A 19,138-nucleotide genomic window follows, 5' to 3' on the forward strand; every position below is an offset into this window, starting at 1 on the left:
GTTACTTTGTAACCAAGCAACCAAAGCCTCAGAGGAAATTCGGCAAATAGAATATTTCTCTATGAATAGAGAAGGTAGGTTTAAACTGTCAAGGTTGTTTAATAGCAATTGTTTTACTGAACAAAACCAGCAACTAATATTAGAGCTGTGAAAATGTTGTCCACAGGAGTGCTTTGTATTATATTTACCCAAAATGGTTGCTTACAAATTTGACTCTAGAGAGTGTTGTTATGTTAAACTGGTTTGAATTGTATAAGAGCTTGATCACCTAATTAGCAAGAATGAGGAAAAGCAGCATGAATATGTTGGTAGTGTTATTTATTTTCAGTTACATCTACTAGCTCCTTAACTTCTAATCTCTCTGTTTTACAGGTCACTCAGTTGACAGGCTTCTCAGATCCCGTCTATGCAGAAGCTTATGTTCATGTCAATCAGTATGATATTGTACTGGACGTGCTTGTGGTAAACCAGACTGGTGATACTTTGCAGAACTGTACACTAGAATTAGCCACATTAGGTAATAACCTGATATAAATACCTAGTAATACTTGTCTTATTCCAGCCTTTTTCTTGTTAATGGTTAAGCATTGTTTTTCAAATTGTTTTGAACAGGTGACTTGAAGCTTGTGGAAAAACCTTCTCCTTTAACACTTGCTCCACATGATTTTGCCAATATTAAGGCTAATGTGAAAGTAGCATCAACAGAGAATGGAATAATTTTTGGTAATATTGGTAAGCATTGTATTTTATTTACAAAAATTCAGAAATATTAAGGGTGTGATATAAGGACGTGGGTAAGTGGGGGGATTCCTGGGTTCAAACCCCCTCCCATTACATGTCCGAAGCTCCACCCCCTGTTTGTGGGGTTTTTTGTATTTTTTAGCATTTTTCATTTTTTGGCTTGTAGGGGGCACAGCTTTTAGGCTAGAAGCACCAAAATTTCAGGGATTTTTTGGGAGATTCTCCTGATGATATCAGGTTTGGTGAGGTTTGGTTCAGGGGGTCCAAAGTTATGGACTCCCAAAGGGGGTGCCCCCATCCCCCATTGTTTCCAATGGGAGCTAATAAAGGATGAGGCTACACTTTTGAGGGTCCACAACTTTGGACCCCCTGAACCAAACTTCACCAAACCTGGATGGTATAATCAGGAGAGTCTCCTAAAGATACCCTGAAAGTTTGGTGCTGCTAGCTTAACAATTGCACCCCTGACAGCAGGCACCCCCCAGATTTCCCCAGATTCTCCTTTTAAGTCCACCCCCTTCGGCATGGATTTAAAGGGAGAATCTGAGGTCCCCAGTTTAAACATTGAAAGTGATGCTGTTTCAGGGTTGGGGATAATCCACCCCAAAACAGCATCACTTTCAATGTTGCTTTAACTGCGGACTCCAGATTCTCCCTTTAAGGTGGATTTAAAAGGAGAATCTGGGCTCCCTAGTTTAAACACCATTGAAAGTGATTCTGTTTGGGGGTGGATTCCAGCATCACAGTGGCTGCCCATGGGGGCGCGCGGCATGGGTGCACAAAACTCATATTTTGTATCGGGCTCCATTTTCCCTAGCTACGCCTTTGCCCAGAGGGGAGGGCAGAAGGGATTGCTGGTTGCCAGCTGGGAGCGGTGGGGCGGGGGAGTCTCTGGTTTCTCTTCAGATCGTATAAATCTTTCACCTTTTATTAAAAAATCTATACCTATGTCACTGGTGTGATACTTTATTGTAAGAATATCATTATAATGAAGAACTTCACAATATGAACTGTTGTTAATAGAAGGTTTCTATCATAGTAGGAGATGCAGTTACCAAAATGATGTCTCTGTTCCATATTGTAAGGGCTGTAAAAAAAGTGTTACAAGTTATGTAGTTTGTTTCAATGTCTGGTTATCTTTTTCTTTTCTTTCTTTAAGTATATGATGTTTCCGGAGCAGCCAGTGACAGAAACTGTGTGGTCCTCAGTGACATACACATTGACATCATGGATTACATCCAACCAGCTACTTGTACTGATGCAGAGTTTCGTCAGATGTGGGCAGAATTTGAATGGGAAAACAAGGTGAGTTCTGTATATTGTCTGATTTGTCCATTTAGATCTGTCTGTTATCAGCAAACCATGCCACTGGAAATACATGCATGTCTGACTCCAGTAGTGGCCACCTGCACATGGAGGGTGATCCAGTGTACAGTTGGAAGTTATAAACTTCAAAGGATGATTGTTATTCTAACAAAAAGAAATAGCTGGAGTTAATCAGGTCTGATATAGTATTTATAGTTGTCCTGTAGTGGAAGATAACATTTTTTGGATGAATGATCGTCATTTAGCATTTTTGCTGCTCATAGTTAAAACAACAAAGATTCAGAACAGGAATACAGAATCATAAAACCCTCTGTTGCAAGGCTAGGCCACTTGCCCTGTTCATTCAAGTGTGCATTCCATGTTAATAGCAGACTTGTCATGAACAGATAGTTGAATGGCACCCAGGTCTTGATTAATTTTTATAGCAAGTTTATAATTTGGCTGTTTTTAGTGTTCTCCTTGAATGCTTCCATTTTATTATTCGGGAACTTGGTTTGTTTTATTTAGTGGTATTGGTCTGTGACAGTAATTAAATACATTTTGAAAATACAGGTCTAGATTTGAGCAAGTGAGAAAGCTAAGGCCACTAACAAATGGGATTGGGGGTGGGGGTTGGAGCACAATTAGATTAATGTAGATCAATTAGAATTTTGGGCTCTTCTGTTCAAAGAATTAAGTGGCTTTAAAATGTACCGTCATAATACAAAAATGTATTATAGATCTTCCAACAGAAGTCAGTTTCTGGTAGCCGGTTCAAGGTTGACCCAGCCTTCCATCCTTCTGAGGTTGCTAAAATGAGTACCCAACTTGCTGGGGGTAAAGAATAGACAACTGGGGAAGGCAGTGGCAAACCACGTTGTAAGCAAAGTCTGCCTAGTAAATGTTGTGATGAGATGTCACCCTATGGATCAGTAATGACCCGGTGCTTGTACAGAGGAACTACTTTTAGCCAAAAGTATAGAGCAGATATGACTCAAAAGTTAATTGAATACAGATACAAAATCACAATGGTAAGAATTCAGAGAGAGCATTATGTTCTGGAGTTACCAACTTTTCCAGTGTCTCCAGCTGTGCCTTCCCATACTGTTCAGAGATTCCATGATCTAAAAAAAGAAGAGTAGAAGAAAAGTTTGGATTTATATCCCCCTTTCTCTCCTGTAGGAGACTCAAAGGAGCTTACAATCTCTTTGCCCTTCCCCCCTCACAACAAACACCCTGTGAGGTGGGGGGGCTGAGAGAGTTCCGAAAAGCTGTGACTAGCCCAATGTCACCCAGCTGGCGTGTGTGGGAATGCACAAGCTAATCTGAATTCCCCAGATAAGTCTCCACAGCTCAAGCGGCAGAGCGGGGAATCAAACCCGGTTCCTCCAGATTAGAATGCACCTGTTCTTAACCACTACACCACTGCTGCTCCTAGAGGCTGGGGGTGGAGCTAGGTGCATACATAGGGCACCATATGTTCTTGATCAGTTCTCTGAATTCTGGAAAACTATGCCCTCTAGCTTAGCAGGCCTCCTTTAAAGGCTATGGGCTGCTGCGTTGCATGCACATAGGTGGACTTTTTTCTACCAAGTTTTGCTCATATTATATTTCTTCATTTTTAAAGGTTACAGTGAACACAAACATAGCAGATCTAAATGAATACCTACAACATATACTAAAGTCAACTAATATGAAATGCCTTACTCCTGAGAAGGTAGGAAGCTTGCTACTAAACTGTGGGTCTGATTTCGAGCAGCATGTGTTGCTTCACTAAATTTTCTGTTTTGATGTCCTTTATTCTTTGAATGGAGTTGATTAATCTTCTACCTGAGATTATATCCATTTTTAAACTATTTCATTGTGCTTCCAAACTATACTTTTAAAATATACATCTTAGAATATACAGTTGACAATACTTGTAACAGATTTAAAACAATGCTTCTTTAGATATGTTTACACTTTAAAAGGGAAAATTTACCCTTGCAAGATGTGTGAAATATCTGTTGTCCCTCCAGGCTCTTTCTGGTTATTGTGGCTTTATGGCTGCCAATCTGTATGCACGCTCTATATTTGGAGAAGACGCACTTGCAAACGTCAGCATTGAAAAACCCATCCATCTCGGCCCTGATGCTCCTGTAACAGGGCACATTAGAATTCGTGCAAAAAGTCAGGTAATTGTGTGTTATATTATATCCTGCACCCTTTCAAACCAGTTGGGCAAAATTTGCTTGAACTTTGCAATATAATATAATGTAATCTGGCTAACTTTCAAATGGTAGAGGCTGGGATTGGAACCACATTTTCTTATAAGTGAATATCCAAGATGTTTAGGATTGGAACTCAGATCTGTCATTAGCCAAAGTTATTTGAAATAGAAGGAATTATGATGTAAAGGGGGGGGATCCAGGGGGCATTAAGACTTTTACATGAATGATAGAGCTTCCCACAGCCTCTTCTTGAAAAATTGTTCCTGAAAGTTGAGAAATCCTCAGACATGACCTCTTGCCGCATTTCAAGGAGCTGGAATTATCAGTAGAAACTTGGCAGATTCCTGAAGGTGCCTTAAATATTTTTGAAGGTGGATGGTGTTTCTTCACACTCAGTTATATTTGGATTGTGAGGCACATTACTGTATATACAGAAGTTCAGATGTACAGACTAAATGGAGCTACTTGTAATCTGTATTAGCATGCCCCCTCTGTACATCAACATGTGACTTGAAGAGAAACCACCGAACACTTTGTTTGCTCAAAAGTCGTGCTACATGTTATGAAACTATTTAAATAGATTTTATAAAAACATACTTTTGGTGTGAATTTTCCTTAGAAATACTTTTACACATGCACAAACTGTGAGTCTCAAAGAAGTCTATTCATTGACACAATCAGATGTAGTATATATGCAGTCCAGGCTCATACACCATTGCAGTGACTTATTGGAAATATAGAATCAGAGGTAAAAAAAAATACAATGTTTTGCATTTTATTTTTGAAGTAAACAACATGGGCATTGATCTGCTTTCATCTGTATAAAAATGGAGTGCAAAGGTGTTTAATCGCTCCCTTTCCTCTTGCTGGCCTTCCACCTGGTTCATTATAATATAATCCATGGCCAGCTGAGGTCCTCTCATGCCATTGGCACACTAATCACTCACAGTTGAAATGGTAATAAGTTTTGGGAGATGCAGGATAAATGATATATGTATGTGAGGTATGATGCACCTCAGGTTACTGATGGTTATACAGAGGTGCAGCAGTTCACTTGCTGTGATGCCAGTGTAGTATCAAAAGATATTTCTGGTGCACTTTGCATTCAGTCAATAAAGGATCATCTTGTACTGGTCAGATGTGCCTTGCGCTGGCAGAAGACACCTCCCTGCAGCTGAGTGGAATAGTAAGATAAACTCGTTATGCAAGGCATTTGACTGCATTATGCCATGTGTAAACAGTACTGCTGAAATTGCAAGCATGAATGCAACTACAAATAAATCATAAATGTGGTCTCGTAGATAAATGTGTGCACTGATGCAGAGTGCCTTTTAAATAGCAGAGCTCTTGGTGTTAGTGGGCTCTTTTGGTTGTAAATTTCAGTTGTTCCCATGAGAATCACATAAGCAAAAAACAAACTGCTAAGATTAAAGTAGTACTTAATGCTGCTTTAGATTTTCTGTGTGCTATGAAACATTACTTCATAAATGATAATCCTTTTAAAAGGTATTTAGAAAACAAGGCATATTGAAAAGGCATCATGAATAGTGAAATCTTGAGGAATGGAGGAAGGTTCACAGGTAGAAAATGCCCCCTTTGCAAGGCTTTTGAGCATTGAGACATATCTTTGGTTCTGACACATAAGCTGGAAATGGGATTTTCTCTGTAGCAAGAGACCCACATCCCTCATACGCAGAGCTAAGATAAAACTACAGTCTTCTGTGATGACCAGACTTGGGGCACTTTGACAAATGTTGGCTTGTTTCTTGCCTACAAACAGGAATTACAAAACAGATTTGATTGTGATTCAACTAGGAACCTCAAGAAATAAACCACAATTTATTGAAGTCATAGCAAACAAGAGTTTCTTTAAAACTAGGAAGTATTGAATCTCAGCTCCATGTGTTAATGTTTTTATAGAGTTATTTTATAATTTAACATGTTTATAATTGTTCAGATGTATTGTCGAAGGCTTTCACGGTGGGAATCACTGGAGTGTTTCCGGGCTGTGTGGCCGTGTTCCAGTAGCATTTTCTCCTGACATTTCGCCTGCATCTGTGGCTGGCATCTTCAGAGGATCCAATGGTAGTAAAGCAAGTGGAGTATATAAATAGTGGAGTATATACTCCACTTGCTTTACTACCCTCAGATTCTCTGAAGATGCCAGGCACAGATGCAGGTGAACCATCAGGAGAAAATGCTACTGGAATACAACCATACAGCCCAGAAAGCCCACAACACTCCAATTGTTCAGATGTTTTAATGTTTGATATGCACTGCCTTAGAGACCCTGATTGGGTAACAAGACAGCACAAAAATATTTTAAATAAACAAAATGAGAAATAAAGAAATATAGGTACAGCAAAGGGAGGAAACATTAACAGCAACCCAAATGAACGAACAAATGCTACATGCCATGAGGAGCCACATTTGAGTTATCATCAACCAAAACAGCCACATTTACTTCCATACCTGTCACAACCCCTGTACCTCAGTGTACCTGTTCCTCCAGCTGCGATTGTTTCAAGGTAGGAACTTCCTGCCAACCACAAGGCCCACTAGGCAGAGGCCTTGCCCACTTTTCTGAATCATGGGACTGGTGCCATTTTGGGAACAGTTCTCAGAAGAGCCACAGGTAGCTCCTGAGGCATTGAGTATCACTGTATTAAAATGTCTGAATGTAGCCAATATATACGAGAGGTTAAATATACAAATGGAAATTTGTGGGAGGAGAAAATTACTTCTATCTAACTATTAACTGTTCCATTAATTATGGATCAATACATAGTGATGACCCTTTTATCTCTTTGCAGGGAATGGCTCTAAGTCTTGGAGACAAAATCAATCTCTCTCAGAAGAAAGCCAGTTTGTGAATCTAAGCAGTCTCTTCTTACCATTTACAGTTAAATCCTTGGAGTGTTGCTTGTTGAATTCAGAACATCTTGTATTTTTCTATGTTATTTTACTGTAGAAGCTGATCTTCTTATGCTGAATGAATTACAGCAAATAATGAGTAGATTACTCACCACTCCAAGATCAATATCGTTAAAATGTCATTTTTTGCTCACTGTTGTTAGATGTCATGTTGTGTAATCTTCTATATGTACTCTTTAAAAAAATAAACCAATTCTCTTAGTTTTACTGTCCTGTAATTACATTTTTTAAAAGTTAGAGATGCTTATTTCAGTGTTTAACAAAGTATTGTAAAAGACTGGGATTGCTTGGTTGGGGGTGGGGTTGTGTTTTGTACTTTGAAAAAAAATGCACATTTAAATCTCTCAAGCCATGCACAACCAGCATCGTATACACACATTCCACTGGAGGGTGATAGGCCATATGCATGTTCAGTCATACAAATGCACATGGAGCTTCCACTTAATTCAAATGAATGGGAAGGCTTTTGTATTTCCCAAGCAAATTGCCCTAAATCCATTAGCACTATGAATGTGGTGTTATATCTCAGCCTTGCAAGCAACATTCTGGTTTCTCCACATCATTTTTTTCTAGTGAGTTTAGATTACAACTTTGTTCTTTGATCTAATAACAGCTTCCATTAGTAGCACATAAGCATAAGGATGGTACCCAAAGCTCACTCCTTTCCCCATTTTGGCTGACCCCTCCCCAGTTACAAATCCAGCAGAGGTTTACCCCCAGCAACTCTGCCTTCTCCTATATTGCATTCATAAAGTAGAACAAAATAACCATCCCACAGCACATTAGCCATTCTCTTAAATGTTCCAAAACTTTAGGTAATCCAAATTCCAGCAGCTGAAGTTTTGACTAGAGTTTACAGAAGCGACCACATACTTTTCCAATGACACCATCCCAGTGGATGCCCAAGTTGGAGTGCAATCCGCAATCCAGATCCTGGAGGCAAATGGGGATGGTGCTGTTGCTGTGTTGCTGCCTCTAGAGGGCTTTCAGGCAGCATGGGAAGGCAGAAGAAACAAAAAGCTTAGCTGCCAAAAGCCCTCCATAGGGGAAAACGAAGTTACACCATCCAAAAGGGTAAATCCACCCTCCCTGCGCACCGGCTTTCCTGGGGCGAAAGCACTATGTGAGCTGACTACAGTCAGCTCCACCTCCAAGAATGCCCCCAAGATTTCCCCGGTTGTGCCAACCTTAGGCTGATCTAATGCCTGCCTCCCTGTTTGTCCTCTCGACCAGTGTAAATGCCACTTATGCCAACCAGGGGGTCAAGTGTGGCAGCACAAGGCCTCATTGCTTCCTATGGCAGTTCAGTTTTCCCCCTGCTCATCTGGATTGGGCTGCCCATGTTCTGATTTTGACCTATCTTCAGAGCATAAAATGGCTTGGATTCAGACTAGCAATGGGACAGTCTCCATCTATATAGCCATGTGTGAGGTTTTTAATCAATGGAAAATGCCTTCCTGGAATCATGCAGAAAAGCTTTTTCAGTTGTTATCCTTAAATTGGGGAATGGTCTTCCTGGAAGATGAACGCGTGTAAGGTATGATTGCGTGTAAGTGGGTTCAAAATTGGTTAAAATTGAATTCTTTCTTAGAAGTTTAAAGATGATTGCTGTAAACCTAACATTTATTAGCTTGCCACAAAACATTTTACTAGAAACCATGAGCATGGAAGTATTCTGTTCTTATAATGCTTTACACTTTGGGATCACCATCCAGTACTGTGTACTTATACGTAATAGAAGTACATAATAGAGTGGATGAATGATGTCCAACATTCTTGGGGATAAAAATTCCAGATTGTCTTGAATGCAGCAGGCGCAGTGGAGGGAGCTTAGGGCCATTGCGTACAATTTGCCTCACTAGCAAAGCACTGAGCTAACCTTAGGCGGGTGCATCATAGACACGTGCCCTTAACAGGCCTTGGAGACACTTTCTTATGTGTCTGAGCTTGGAGCCCACTCACACAAAGAGCAAAACTCCCCTTTTTTAGGAAACAGAAACTGAACTTTCCCAAAGCAAATAGACCCCTACAGTAGCCATTTTGTGGTGCCCTGGGGGACCCTTGTACTAGACATATAAATCAAACTGTTATACTCTAGTGTTAAGCTGACTGATGCAATTGTGTAGTAAGAAAGTTATCACGGAAAAGTTTACTGAAGAGAATTGTTTCTCTGAATCCTCTAAGAGCCATTAAGAGCTGGCATGATCCAAGCTGATCTGGCAAGTAGTAGAGTGGGTTCTATAAATCATTGTGAAAGAGATACTGGCCAGAAAATTGTAGCAAAGATTGCAAGTAATAAAGTATGCCTGTTCTATTGGAGGATCCATGAGTTGTCACAGTCATTAAACTTCATGTGATGTTGGATGATTTTCCTCATTTTCTTAAAACTTTGTGAACTGCATACAGAAAGTCCTAGATTGAATCGCTAACATCTCCAGTTACAAGAACTTGGGAATCCGTTCTGGAAAGTGTTATGGACATTTTACTGTCAATCAGGATAAGCAGATGCTAAGGCTAGTGGACCAATGATCTAGTAGAAAGCGATGCTGTATATGTTACGAGTGGCATAGGAGCTGGAAAGACATTTTCCTCTCCTTTCAATATTAACGTAGATTCTGGAGAAAAGCTTCAGCTATCATGCTTTCCATCTAGGCTGTCAGTTCTGCTTGACTGATTCTGTGGAACCTGCTACGCTGGACTAAACTTGTAATAAGATAATTCTTACATTCTCTATAATATTGGACTGTATTACTTTTCCTTTGCACACAAAATATTCAGCTATTAAGTAGTTTCGATGGCTCTCAGAATATGTAACAGTTTTGGGCAATTCAAATTAGATAGATAGACAAACAGACACACACACACACGGTATATATACTATATGTACCATCTATAATATGGTTTTAGGTCAACTCCTGCAGTCCACCTGTGCTGGTACTTTTGTCTGTGTGGATCAGTCTGTTATAGGGCATTTGTAAGATCTAAAGTGAGCATGATCCCACCCATAAAGTTGTTACATGATGGCCATCCTATATTGTTCTTTCTAGTTTCATTTTTATATTCTATGTAATTTAGTCCTTGGACAGTGAGTCAGAATCTCGTATTAGATTTTGTTGGATCACTTCTGCAGTTCAGAAATGAACTGGACAAAACTCTCATGCAAGTAACATAGGTACAGAAAGAACTGGTCTTTTCCTGGCTATATTTGCACATCTTCAGTTAAATTTAACTGCACCTGCCATTTTGTGCCTCCTCCAGAAGTAACAACTTAATTTTTTTAAATTGTACCTATGTCTATTTTCACTTAGGAACTTTCACAAGTCCTTGAATAATAAAATACAAATGTTGCCATGGGAATGTTGTCACTTTGAGAGAGGTAATTATGATGTGTTGGAATGTCAAATAAATCTGTTCTAGTTGCATACAGACATAAGGAGCAGATGAAGACATTCATCTGTGAGTCATTAAGGTTCATTTATTTTGGGGGAAATGCAAATCATGCGAAATTCGACATATGATGCATTTTTATGAAATGACAAGGAAGAGTTACTTTAGAATTAATAACTTTATTTCATTTTTATTTGCAGATTTCTGTGTATTAAACAACATATTAAAGAATTTCTGAAATTTGCAGGCCTCTTGTGAGTCTGAAGGATACTTATCCCAGTATGAATGTACTAGCAGACGTGTGTGTGTGTGTGTGTGTGTGTGTGTGTGTTAGGTTTAGGCAGGCAGCGCTTGCTGGGAGTGTGGGAAGGCAGGGAGGGTTTGCTGGGGGTAAGGCAGTGAGAGCTAGCTGGAGGTGGGGGGATGGTGAGGAGGACTTGCTGGGGGTGGGAGAGGGTGGCAAGGGATGGTTAGGGGTAGCTAGGGGTGGGAGAGAGGGGAAATGGTGGCTATGGGTGGGGGAGAGTGGAAAGGGATGGCTAGGGGTAGCTATTGGTGGAGGAGAGTGGAAATGGTGGCTAGGGGTGTGGGAGGGTGACACAGAATGGCTAGGGGTAGCTGGAAGTGTGGGAGAGTGGAAATGGTGACTAGGGGTGGGGGAGGGTGGCACAGGATGGCAGTTTGGGGTGTGGAGGGGAGGGGTGAGGGTGAGAGGTGGGTGCTGGGCAGCATTTGCCCTTCCACCCGGCATGGCTGTTTGGGGAGGCGAACTCCAACTCCAAGTGAGCAGGGCTCACTCCCTTATTGGTTGAGGGTTTGTTGTCGGAAATTCGATTTCTTAGCACTTTATCATTTAGGATATTATGTCACAAAAAAAACCCTAAATTTTAAATGTATTTTTATTTTTATTTTTTTTTTAAAAAAAATTTTCAGTAAGGATATCATGTTAAATAGAACAGGCTGTGATGGAAGAATAGATTTTGAGCACAGGTGGTGTTCGTGCTGCTTTTCTCTGCCAAAAACACACTGTCTAAATTTGTTCTCAAACATTGATTTTGTTTTGTTAGTCCTGTGGCCTTTCTTTATGGCAGTCATGTGAGATGGTGCTTGAAACATCCCTTGGGCAACTGTTCTGCATTATCACATCTGATTCACCTGGTCCATTCAACATGATGTACTTTTCCTCTCAGAAAGGGCTGGCTGTCCTGCATGTTTCGTTGTAGAGCGGTTTTCCAGGCCTAACAAATTGTCTAAATAGTCATAGACTAAACAGAATCTTACTTAGGGGAATTTTAAACAAAAGGTTGGGTTGAGGAAAGTTTCTTTATGTGCAGGGAAGTTTCTCAGGAACTCACAAACAGGTAGTGGCTTAGTTATGTCTTTCAAGACAGCAGTGTTTTCTGCTCTTGCGTGCACACAGTGCCTTTGATATGTATTCTTTCCTCACAACAGTGCATTATGACTCCCAACTCTGCACAAAACCCATGTCACTGTACTGCTCACCTCAGAATTCTGACATAATTCTGTGAGAAGCATGGATTAATTTCGTTTGTTTTCACCTGTGTGGAGGCTTGAATGAGTCCCTTTTTGCACTGCATTCTCTAAAGCAGAGGCGTACCTGGGCAAACTGGATCCCTGGGCAAAACCTGAGTTTGATCCCACCCTTCCCTACCGTGACCAAACAATTACTTTTTCAACCAGGTCATTTCAAAGTCACCATCACATTATAGAACATCCCCCAACTCACAAATCTGAACACAGCAATGGGCCATGCCATACAGCAGAAATAATTTTTGGAAAACATTTTCAAAATGCTTTCAAAATGTTTTATTACTGCTATGAAAAAAATTTCTGGTGTTGTATCCAGTCACCCCAATAGGGGGAAACAGCATCACTTTCAATGTTAAAACTGTTAAAACCTCAGATTCTCCCTTTAAATCCATGCTGAAGGGGGTGGATTTAACAACAACAACAACCTTTATTACGCATTGAGAGAATAAAAGAAAGAAAGAAAACAAGCATTGGCAGGAAGGGAGTGTATTTAAAAAGAGAATCTGGGGAAATTTAGGGGGTGCCTGCTGTCAGGGGTCCAATTATTAAGATAGCAGCACCAAAATTTCAAAGTATCTTCGTGAGACCCTACTGATGATACCACCCAGGTTTGGTGATGTTTGGTTTAGGGGGTCCAAAGTTATGGACCCTCAAAGTGTAGCCCCCATCTCCTATTAGCTCCCATTGGAAACAATGTGGGATGGGGCACTCCCTTTGGGAGTCCATAACTTTGGGCAAAACCTGAGTTTGATGCCCCCCCCCCATGGGTGGCCACCCTTCCCTACTGTGACCAAACCTCATCAAACCAAACCTCATCAAACCTGGGTCATATCATCAGGAGAGTCTCCCAAAAAGTCCCTGAAATTTTGGTGCTGCTAGCCTAAAATCTGCGCCCCCTGAAGGCCAAAAACTGGAAAAACTGAAAATACAAAATCCCCGTCGCCCACCACAAGGTGGCGCCCTGGGCAGCTGCCCACTTTGCCCAATGGGAGGAACGCCTCTGCGCATGTCCTAGAACGGCAACATACAGAAGGAGATGTTCTTCAGCAGCAGAGTTGAGCAGCATCTCCTTGCTTGAGGTCTGCAGGGGCTTGTAGAATCTGTCCTCTTGGTCCAATTTACTTGAAACTTGGTGGTTCTTTACAGAACAGGCAGCACAAATTCCAATGCAATTTTGGTGTCATTTAGTTGGGGGAGCGGATTTCAACCCCCCATAAAATTCCTCATAGGAAATAATGGTAGAACGACAAAAGGGGATGGTGTTAGGGTCTGCAAAGGAAGCCACTTCCACTTTTGAAAGAACAAACCGACCACCAAAGGAAAGATGGCAAATGCAGACTATTCAGAGGAAACGTGAGAATTTTTTATTGTGACTCAGTCACTGTAAAAGTAAGAAAGTACAGATAGAGGTATTTTTAAATTCTGTGGGCAGCTGGAGCTTTCCTGCTAGGCTGCTGTTTGACCACTATTTTAGCAAACATTAGACGGAAGTGTGGCTGTGCAGAGAGACACCTACTTTGGGGATCTGTAAAATCTAACACCTTTGTTCAATCTGCTCGAAAATTAGGGACATTTAGATTACAGGGAAACGTTCAGTGCAGATTTGGTGTCATTAAGGACCTCATATACATTCCCCATTATAAAAGCCCCAAACTCTAGAACCACACAGATTTAAATCTTGAACTGGTGATGCTCTAGCTGTCAACAAGCAATCACGGTAAAACTTCCCCCATCAACAGACAGATCCTTACTAGATGCACACTCTTAGTAAAAAGCATCATCTAAAATTAAGGGCATCGAAAATACAAAGATTTTTTAAAAGGTTTTTCTTTTGTCCTTATCAGTATAAAACCTCACATTTCTACTTTCTGCAGTATCTGGATCTAAGCAATATGCTTATTCATTAAACAAGCTCTAGTTTCCTGTTCTGGTAGTGCTGTCATTCATTAATACACATTGTGGTTTCCTTAGTTGTGTTTGTGTCATTTTGAATTATTATTAGGTCACTAAATTGAATTCTTCCCGTGGGACAGACAGTCCATTGTCATTCATTTAATACAATGGTAGTTACAGGAGGAATTAGTTTGCAATTTCTTATTCAATGTAATTTTTTATCTATCAACAAGAGGACCCCATATATTCACAAACTTTATTGTGTTGATTTTTGTCCACCATTGTAAAAGAAATCAGGCAACTTGTTTCCTTAAGCTGCCCCAGGCTTATGCAAACATCACTGAATGTATGTCTTTCAAGGATCAGGGTTACTTTTACTATCCCAGTATGATGTAGTGAGAAAGTATTGGATTTAGAGAGGGAAGGCAGATCCAAATGACAACACAACGGAGTTTAAGAGAAAGGAGGGGGACTTGGACAATTGTTGTTTTGAGTTTATTATGCATTTAAATTCAAACAAAATTCAAACAAATATTTCCTTGAAAGAAATCACATATTTATTTAAAACATATGTATGTTGCTTTGCCACTCAGCTTAAGCTCTCCAGGGTGGTGAACAGTCACAAAATAAAAAAAATAAGTTTTAAAATACAAATGACTGTATATAAACATTTGAAGTCAGTTTTGGAATGGATGGGGGCTAACAAACGTAATCCTAACAAAATGGTACTATACGGCACCGTTTGCCCAGCTTCTCCCATTAGGAAGGAACACACACTTTAAATAGTCTTTTGCATTGTTTCTGAATGGCCAAGAGCAAACAACAAAATACTAAAAAGTTGAAGAAGCGGACCTGCTTCCATGAAACTGGGAAAGAAATGACTGGCAAACTTGTGCCTGGATTCTGATTACTTTGGACTTCATGTATTTTGTTTGGACTTGGACTCTGATTTTTTGGACTTTTTGTATATTGTTTAGATTTGGACTTTGATTTACACTTTGCGACGCTCAATATTTGTCTCCAGCTTGGTCTTGCTGGTTAGATTCTTAAGAGTGATATAGCTCCTCTAACCGCATTTGTAGGGTTGGCACTCTTCATGCAGTCTCCTGCTTTACAAAATTAATTTTGCATAGTATCTATAAACATTTGAAGCCAGTTTTGGAATGGATGGGGGTTAACAAACCTAATCCCACAAAATGGAGGTGATACTGGTGGGAGGCAGGTTTGACCTAGGAAACGGGATATCTCCTGTTCTGACTGGGGTTGCACTCCCCTCAAAGGATCAGATATATAGCTTGGGGATGCTGATGTACCTGAGCCTCCGGTTGACTAGAAAGCATTTGTTCTGGATTATTCTCCTAGGCCTGCCAAAAACCGTTGGGAGCTATCCTTGGTTTCATCTGATACAGCATGTCCTTGCCTTTTTCCTCTATCACCTGAACAACTCTGAGCTGCTCCCTCTGACCCAGAACTCATTCCCCAGGTTCTGCCCAAGTGCCAGAATTCTTTATTTTGAAAGCTGACCAGCTGTGTTATCACTGGAACCCACAGAGCACCCTGACAAGCAGTATCACTTTTATACATATTTATACTTGTAGTAAATAGTCAAAATAGTATCAGTTCCTAGTAATTTTTTATAAAGAAACAAGAGGTTGGTAACAGGAAAAGAGGAAAATTGTTTCCCTCTGGAATCTTTCAGTCAAACCCTTCCTTCCAGTCTTTTCTTGTGAAATCATCAAGAAATATCTTGGGAACAGCACCAAGATATTTAATGCCTTGACTAATGCCTTTAGCATTCCGATAAAAATAGATGAAGTGTGAACATTATTCGATCTCCGCACCTCCCCAGTCCAGTCACCCTTGAACTCAGACTCAGAAGATAAAGTTAGCTGGTCTCTGGACCCTGCTTTGATCCTCTTACTAATTCCCAATCTGCTATCTTGCTGAAATAGACAAACCTACCTAACATAGGGTACCAATTTTTATCCCTGGCTAAGTATTACCTGAGGAGTTGATTGCCTTTCTTCTCCCTCAAACTCCTTCTTCCTCACTCTCACAGAAGATCCATGGCATCTCTTTGGTTGGTATCTCTAGGAACCTGCATACATACCATGAGATACACACCTTAGGAACAGGGATTCATGATGATACCTGGAGTGTGGAACCAGCAACACCCACAAGATGTCCTCCTGCTTAGGGGAGAAGCCATCCATCACAGCAGGGAACAAGTTTTTCCTGTTTTGGAAGCTTGTCTGGTAGTGACCCTACCCCAAAAGGTTGGGGTAGGGAGGGGGAGGTAGAAGCAACCCATGAATAAGAAAAAAAATCAACTAATCCCCACTCTTCCCCCAGCAAGAATTCAAATACTACCATTTTTGCCTTTGCCCTGGCAGTATTCAGTCAGAATAGCAGATTATGCCAACACAATACACCACCACTGCAATATTTTCACAAAGATGACATATAATCAATGCACCAGTATAGTGATCTTGCGTGCAAATGTCACCTCAGCTTATGGGTTCTGTGGGGGAGAACTTGGAAGGAGTTGGCAACAACTAAATTTTTAAACAAAATTGTTTACTTTTCCTTAACATATAACACTTATCAACATTAACATTTAACATAAAAATTCGAGGTCCTGTTTAAGTTTCATTTCAAGTCCTTCTAATTACAGTCCGATAATGCCAAGTCCATTTCTTCCTGCATGTGGGTGGCTCATGAAGACTCCAGTGGCTTGGTGTACTGGATTTGAGATGATGAAAGAACTCTCACCAATTCCACACACAAAGCCCTGAAACAATAAATTCTAACATTTACAATACAGCAAATATCAGCTCAAGCACCACTTCTGGGTCCCTGGCCAACTGTCAGTGAGGCTGAGTGGGCACTGGCAGATCAGACCCCCAACCTCAATCCATGACTAACTGCTCTCAATTGCAGCCATGCTCTCCTGTTATGGCTTGGCATGCTCCAGACCTTGTATCCTGATGGCAAAGTGCAAGCCACATTCCCAAGCCTAGGGGCAAAGATAGTCATCCTAGTTTGTCTCTGTGTCCTAGTTTTCTAAGCTGTACTGTATAAATAAATAGAATAAATGAAACAGACATTAAATGAATGCAAAATGCTAAAACAAATCACCAAATGTCTACCTTCACATAGAAGCTAAACATATGGTACTGTGTTTATTCAAAAGGAAGATGACTGGGAATGTATATTACATACACACACAAAAATATTGTACATAATTGTAATTTTACGCAAATATAACACACACCTTTTTTGGAGGCATACCTTGGAAAAACTAGTTTTGCATTTGAGTAAATGCTACATTTACATGAAGATACAATCTTGTCTCTGGGTTGAATCCAGTGATGCAACAACAGAAAGTATACTTAGTGGAGTTCTACTTGCACAAGCGGGGTGCAAAAGCACTTAGCAGTTTAATATAATTTTTCATGAAACAACAAGCAGCATACAGAGCAATGGAATGGGAAGCAGATGATTCACATTATTTCATTTAATTTGGTTTTGAAATTGTATCAGAAGGAATACCTTGTGCTGTGTCTTGTGCTACGGCCCGAACAGCAGATCTATGCATTCACGACATTGTATTAAGTTGCTTTGCTTCTATTAGGTATATCTGAAGATGAACTCCATTAACATTTAATTTTACAGGGACCAGAACTCAAGTACACTCTTCAAAAGAAGAGAAATAAACAATCAAAACAAGTAGCAGATGCCATCTAGTGCTATTTCTATAATAACATGAATCAGGAGACATTCTGTTAGTTGCGTGGGAAGGATTTAGGGAATGCAAGGGAAGATTAGTTGTACTGAGAAAACTGTTTCTGACTGGAATATTGCAACATTATGTGTAGAAAGGTACATATAACATGTATATGATGCTGTGTTCAGATCATTTTAAAAAACCTGTGGCGCTACTGGTATTGCTCAGACTCACAAATAGCCCTTCTTCTGCAAATGTCCACACAAATGACAGACGCCAACAGTAGCACATATTCTTGTGTTCTCCCTCCCTTGAACAATGGGATAATCCCAGAAGAGTTTTAAAGGATAAACTTGTGTAAAGCAAAAAATTATTTCTAAGCATAAATATATAGGCTGGTCAAGTAACAAGGAAGCATATATATGAAAAAAGAGAGACAAAAAGTAGGAATCTAACTTTTTTTAAAAAAATACCTCTCAATCATTAAATATATTGACCAGTAAATAATAAAATTCCTAAACTTTACTAATTCCAACATTAAAATCTAATACCATCAATATTGGTATAAGGCACTGTGGCCCATATATTTTAGTTACTTTCTAGTCTACAAAAACGTTATTAAAACATAGCGCAATACAGAAACTGTAACTTTCACTTCTCATAAAACTCCTGTTTCAGCAGTCTGTTTACAAGGCTGGTAAGCTTTGCCACTGAAGCATATTCCCTTCCCTGGTTTCTCAATCCAGACAAATTTCTGCTTTCCATCAATATGCCAATACCACTCCGGCTGCTGTCACTAGATACAGGAATAGTTGTTGGAATTTCCTGGTAGGTTCTTTTGTGGAGTTCCCAGTAATATAGTCTTTGCATCCATTTAAAATCTGATTTTCATTTTTTTTGGATTTTTGCATGTATTTCTTTTCAGAATTGTTTCACTTTTTTACAAGTCCACCACAAATGGTAAAATATTCCATTTTCTTCTTGATATATCCAACAGGTTCCTTTCAGATTTTTATTCATCTTCACAATGTCTTTTGAAGTGATGTACCATCTGTAAAACAAGTGTAATATTTTTATATCAATTATGATTCCCATTGTTGAAAGGACATTTCTTTTTGAAATTTTTGCATCCATTTCACCAGATGTTTTTCTAATTGTTCTGTTTCAGTCTCATATTTTAATAGAAACTTGTACATTCTTCCAAACAGATGCTGTTTCACGTAATTTCTATTTCAAATTCTGTCAACTCCCTTAATACTCATTCTGTTCAATTCTCTTCTTGCTCTTGAAGCTATTTGGAAATATAGCAACCGTTGCATTTCCTTTCCTTCATCTGTCATCTCTTGCCAGTTTGATATTTCCTTGCGTACGGCCTATAGAGACATGGAGT

General features: G+C 39.9%; 1 protein-coding gene across 2 annotated transcripts in view; it reads left to right on the top strand.

Annotated features, from left to right (window-relative positions):
- Positions 1-7,391, top strand: part of COPB1 (COPI coat complex subunit beta 1) — a 35,293-nt gene extending 27,902 nt beyond the window's left edge. For both annotated transcript variants that reach the window (XM_048484842.1, XM_048484841.1), the window contains exons 17-22: positions 373-517; positions 613-732; positions 1,901-2,046; positions 3,674-3,763; positions 4,065-4,220; positions 7,070-7,391. In XM_048484842.1, the coding sequence (XP_048340799.1) occupies positions 373-517; positions 613-732; positions 1,901-2,046; positions 3,674-3,763; positions 4,065-4,220; positions 7,070-7,129 (717 nt within the window). In that variant the 3' untranslated portion in view covers positions 7,130-7,391. The remainder of the gene's footprint in view (positions 1-372; positions 518-612; positions 733-1,900; positions 2,047-3,673; positions 3,764-4,064; positions 4,221-7,069) is intronic.
- Positions 7,392-19,138: the final 11,747 nt, after the last annotated feature.

The sequence above is a fragment of the Sphaerodactylus townsendi genome, linkage group LG02 (assembly GCF_021028975.2).
Source record: "Sphaerodactylus townsendi isolate TG3544 linkage group LG02, MPM_Stown_v2.3, whole genome shotgun sequence".
NCBI classification, from domain to species: domain Eukaryota; kingdom Metazoa; phylum Chordata; class Lepidosauria; order Squamata; family Sphaerodactylidae; genus Sphaerodactylus; species Sphaerodactylus townsendi.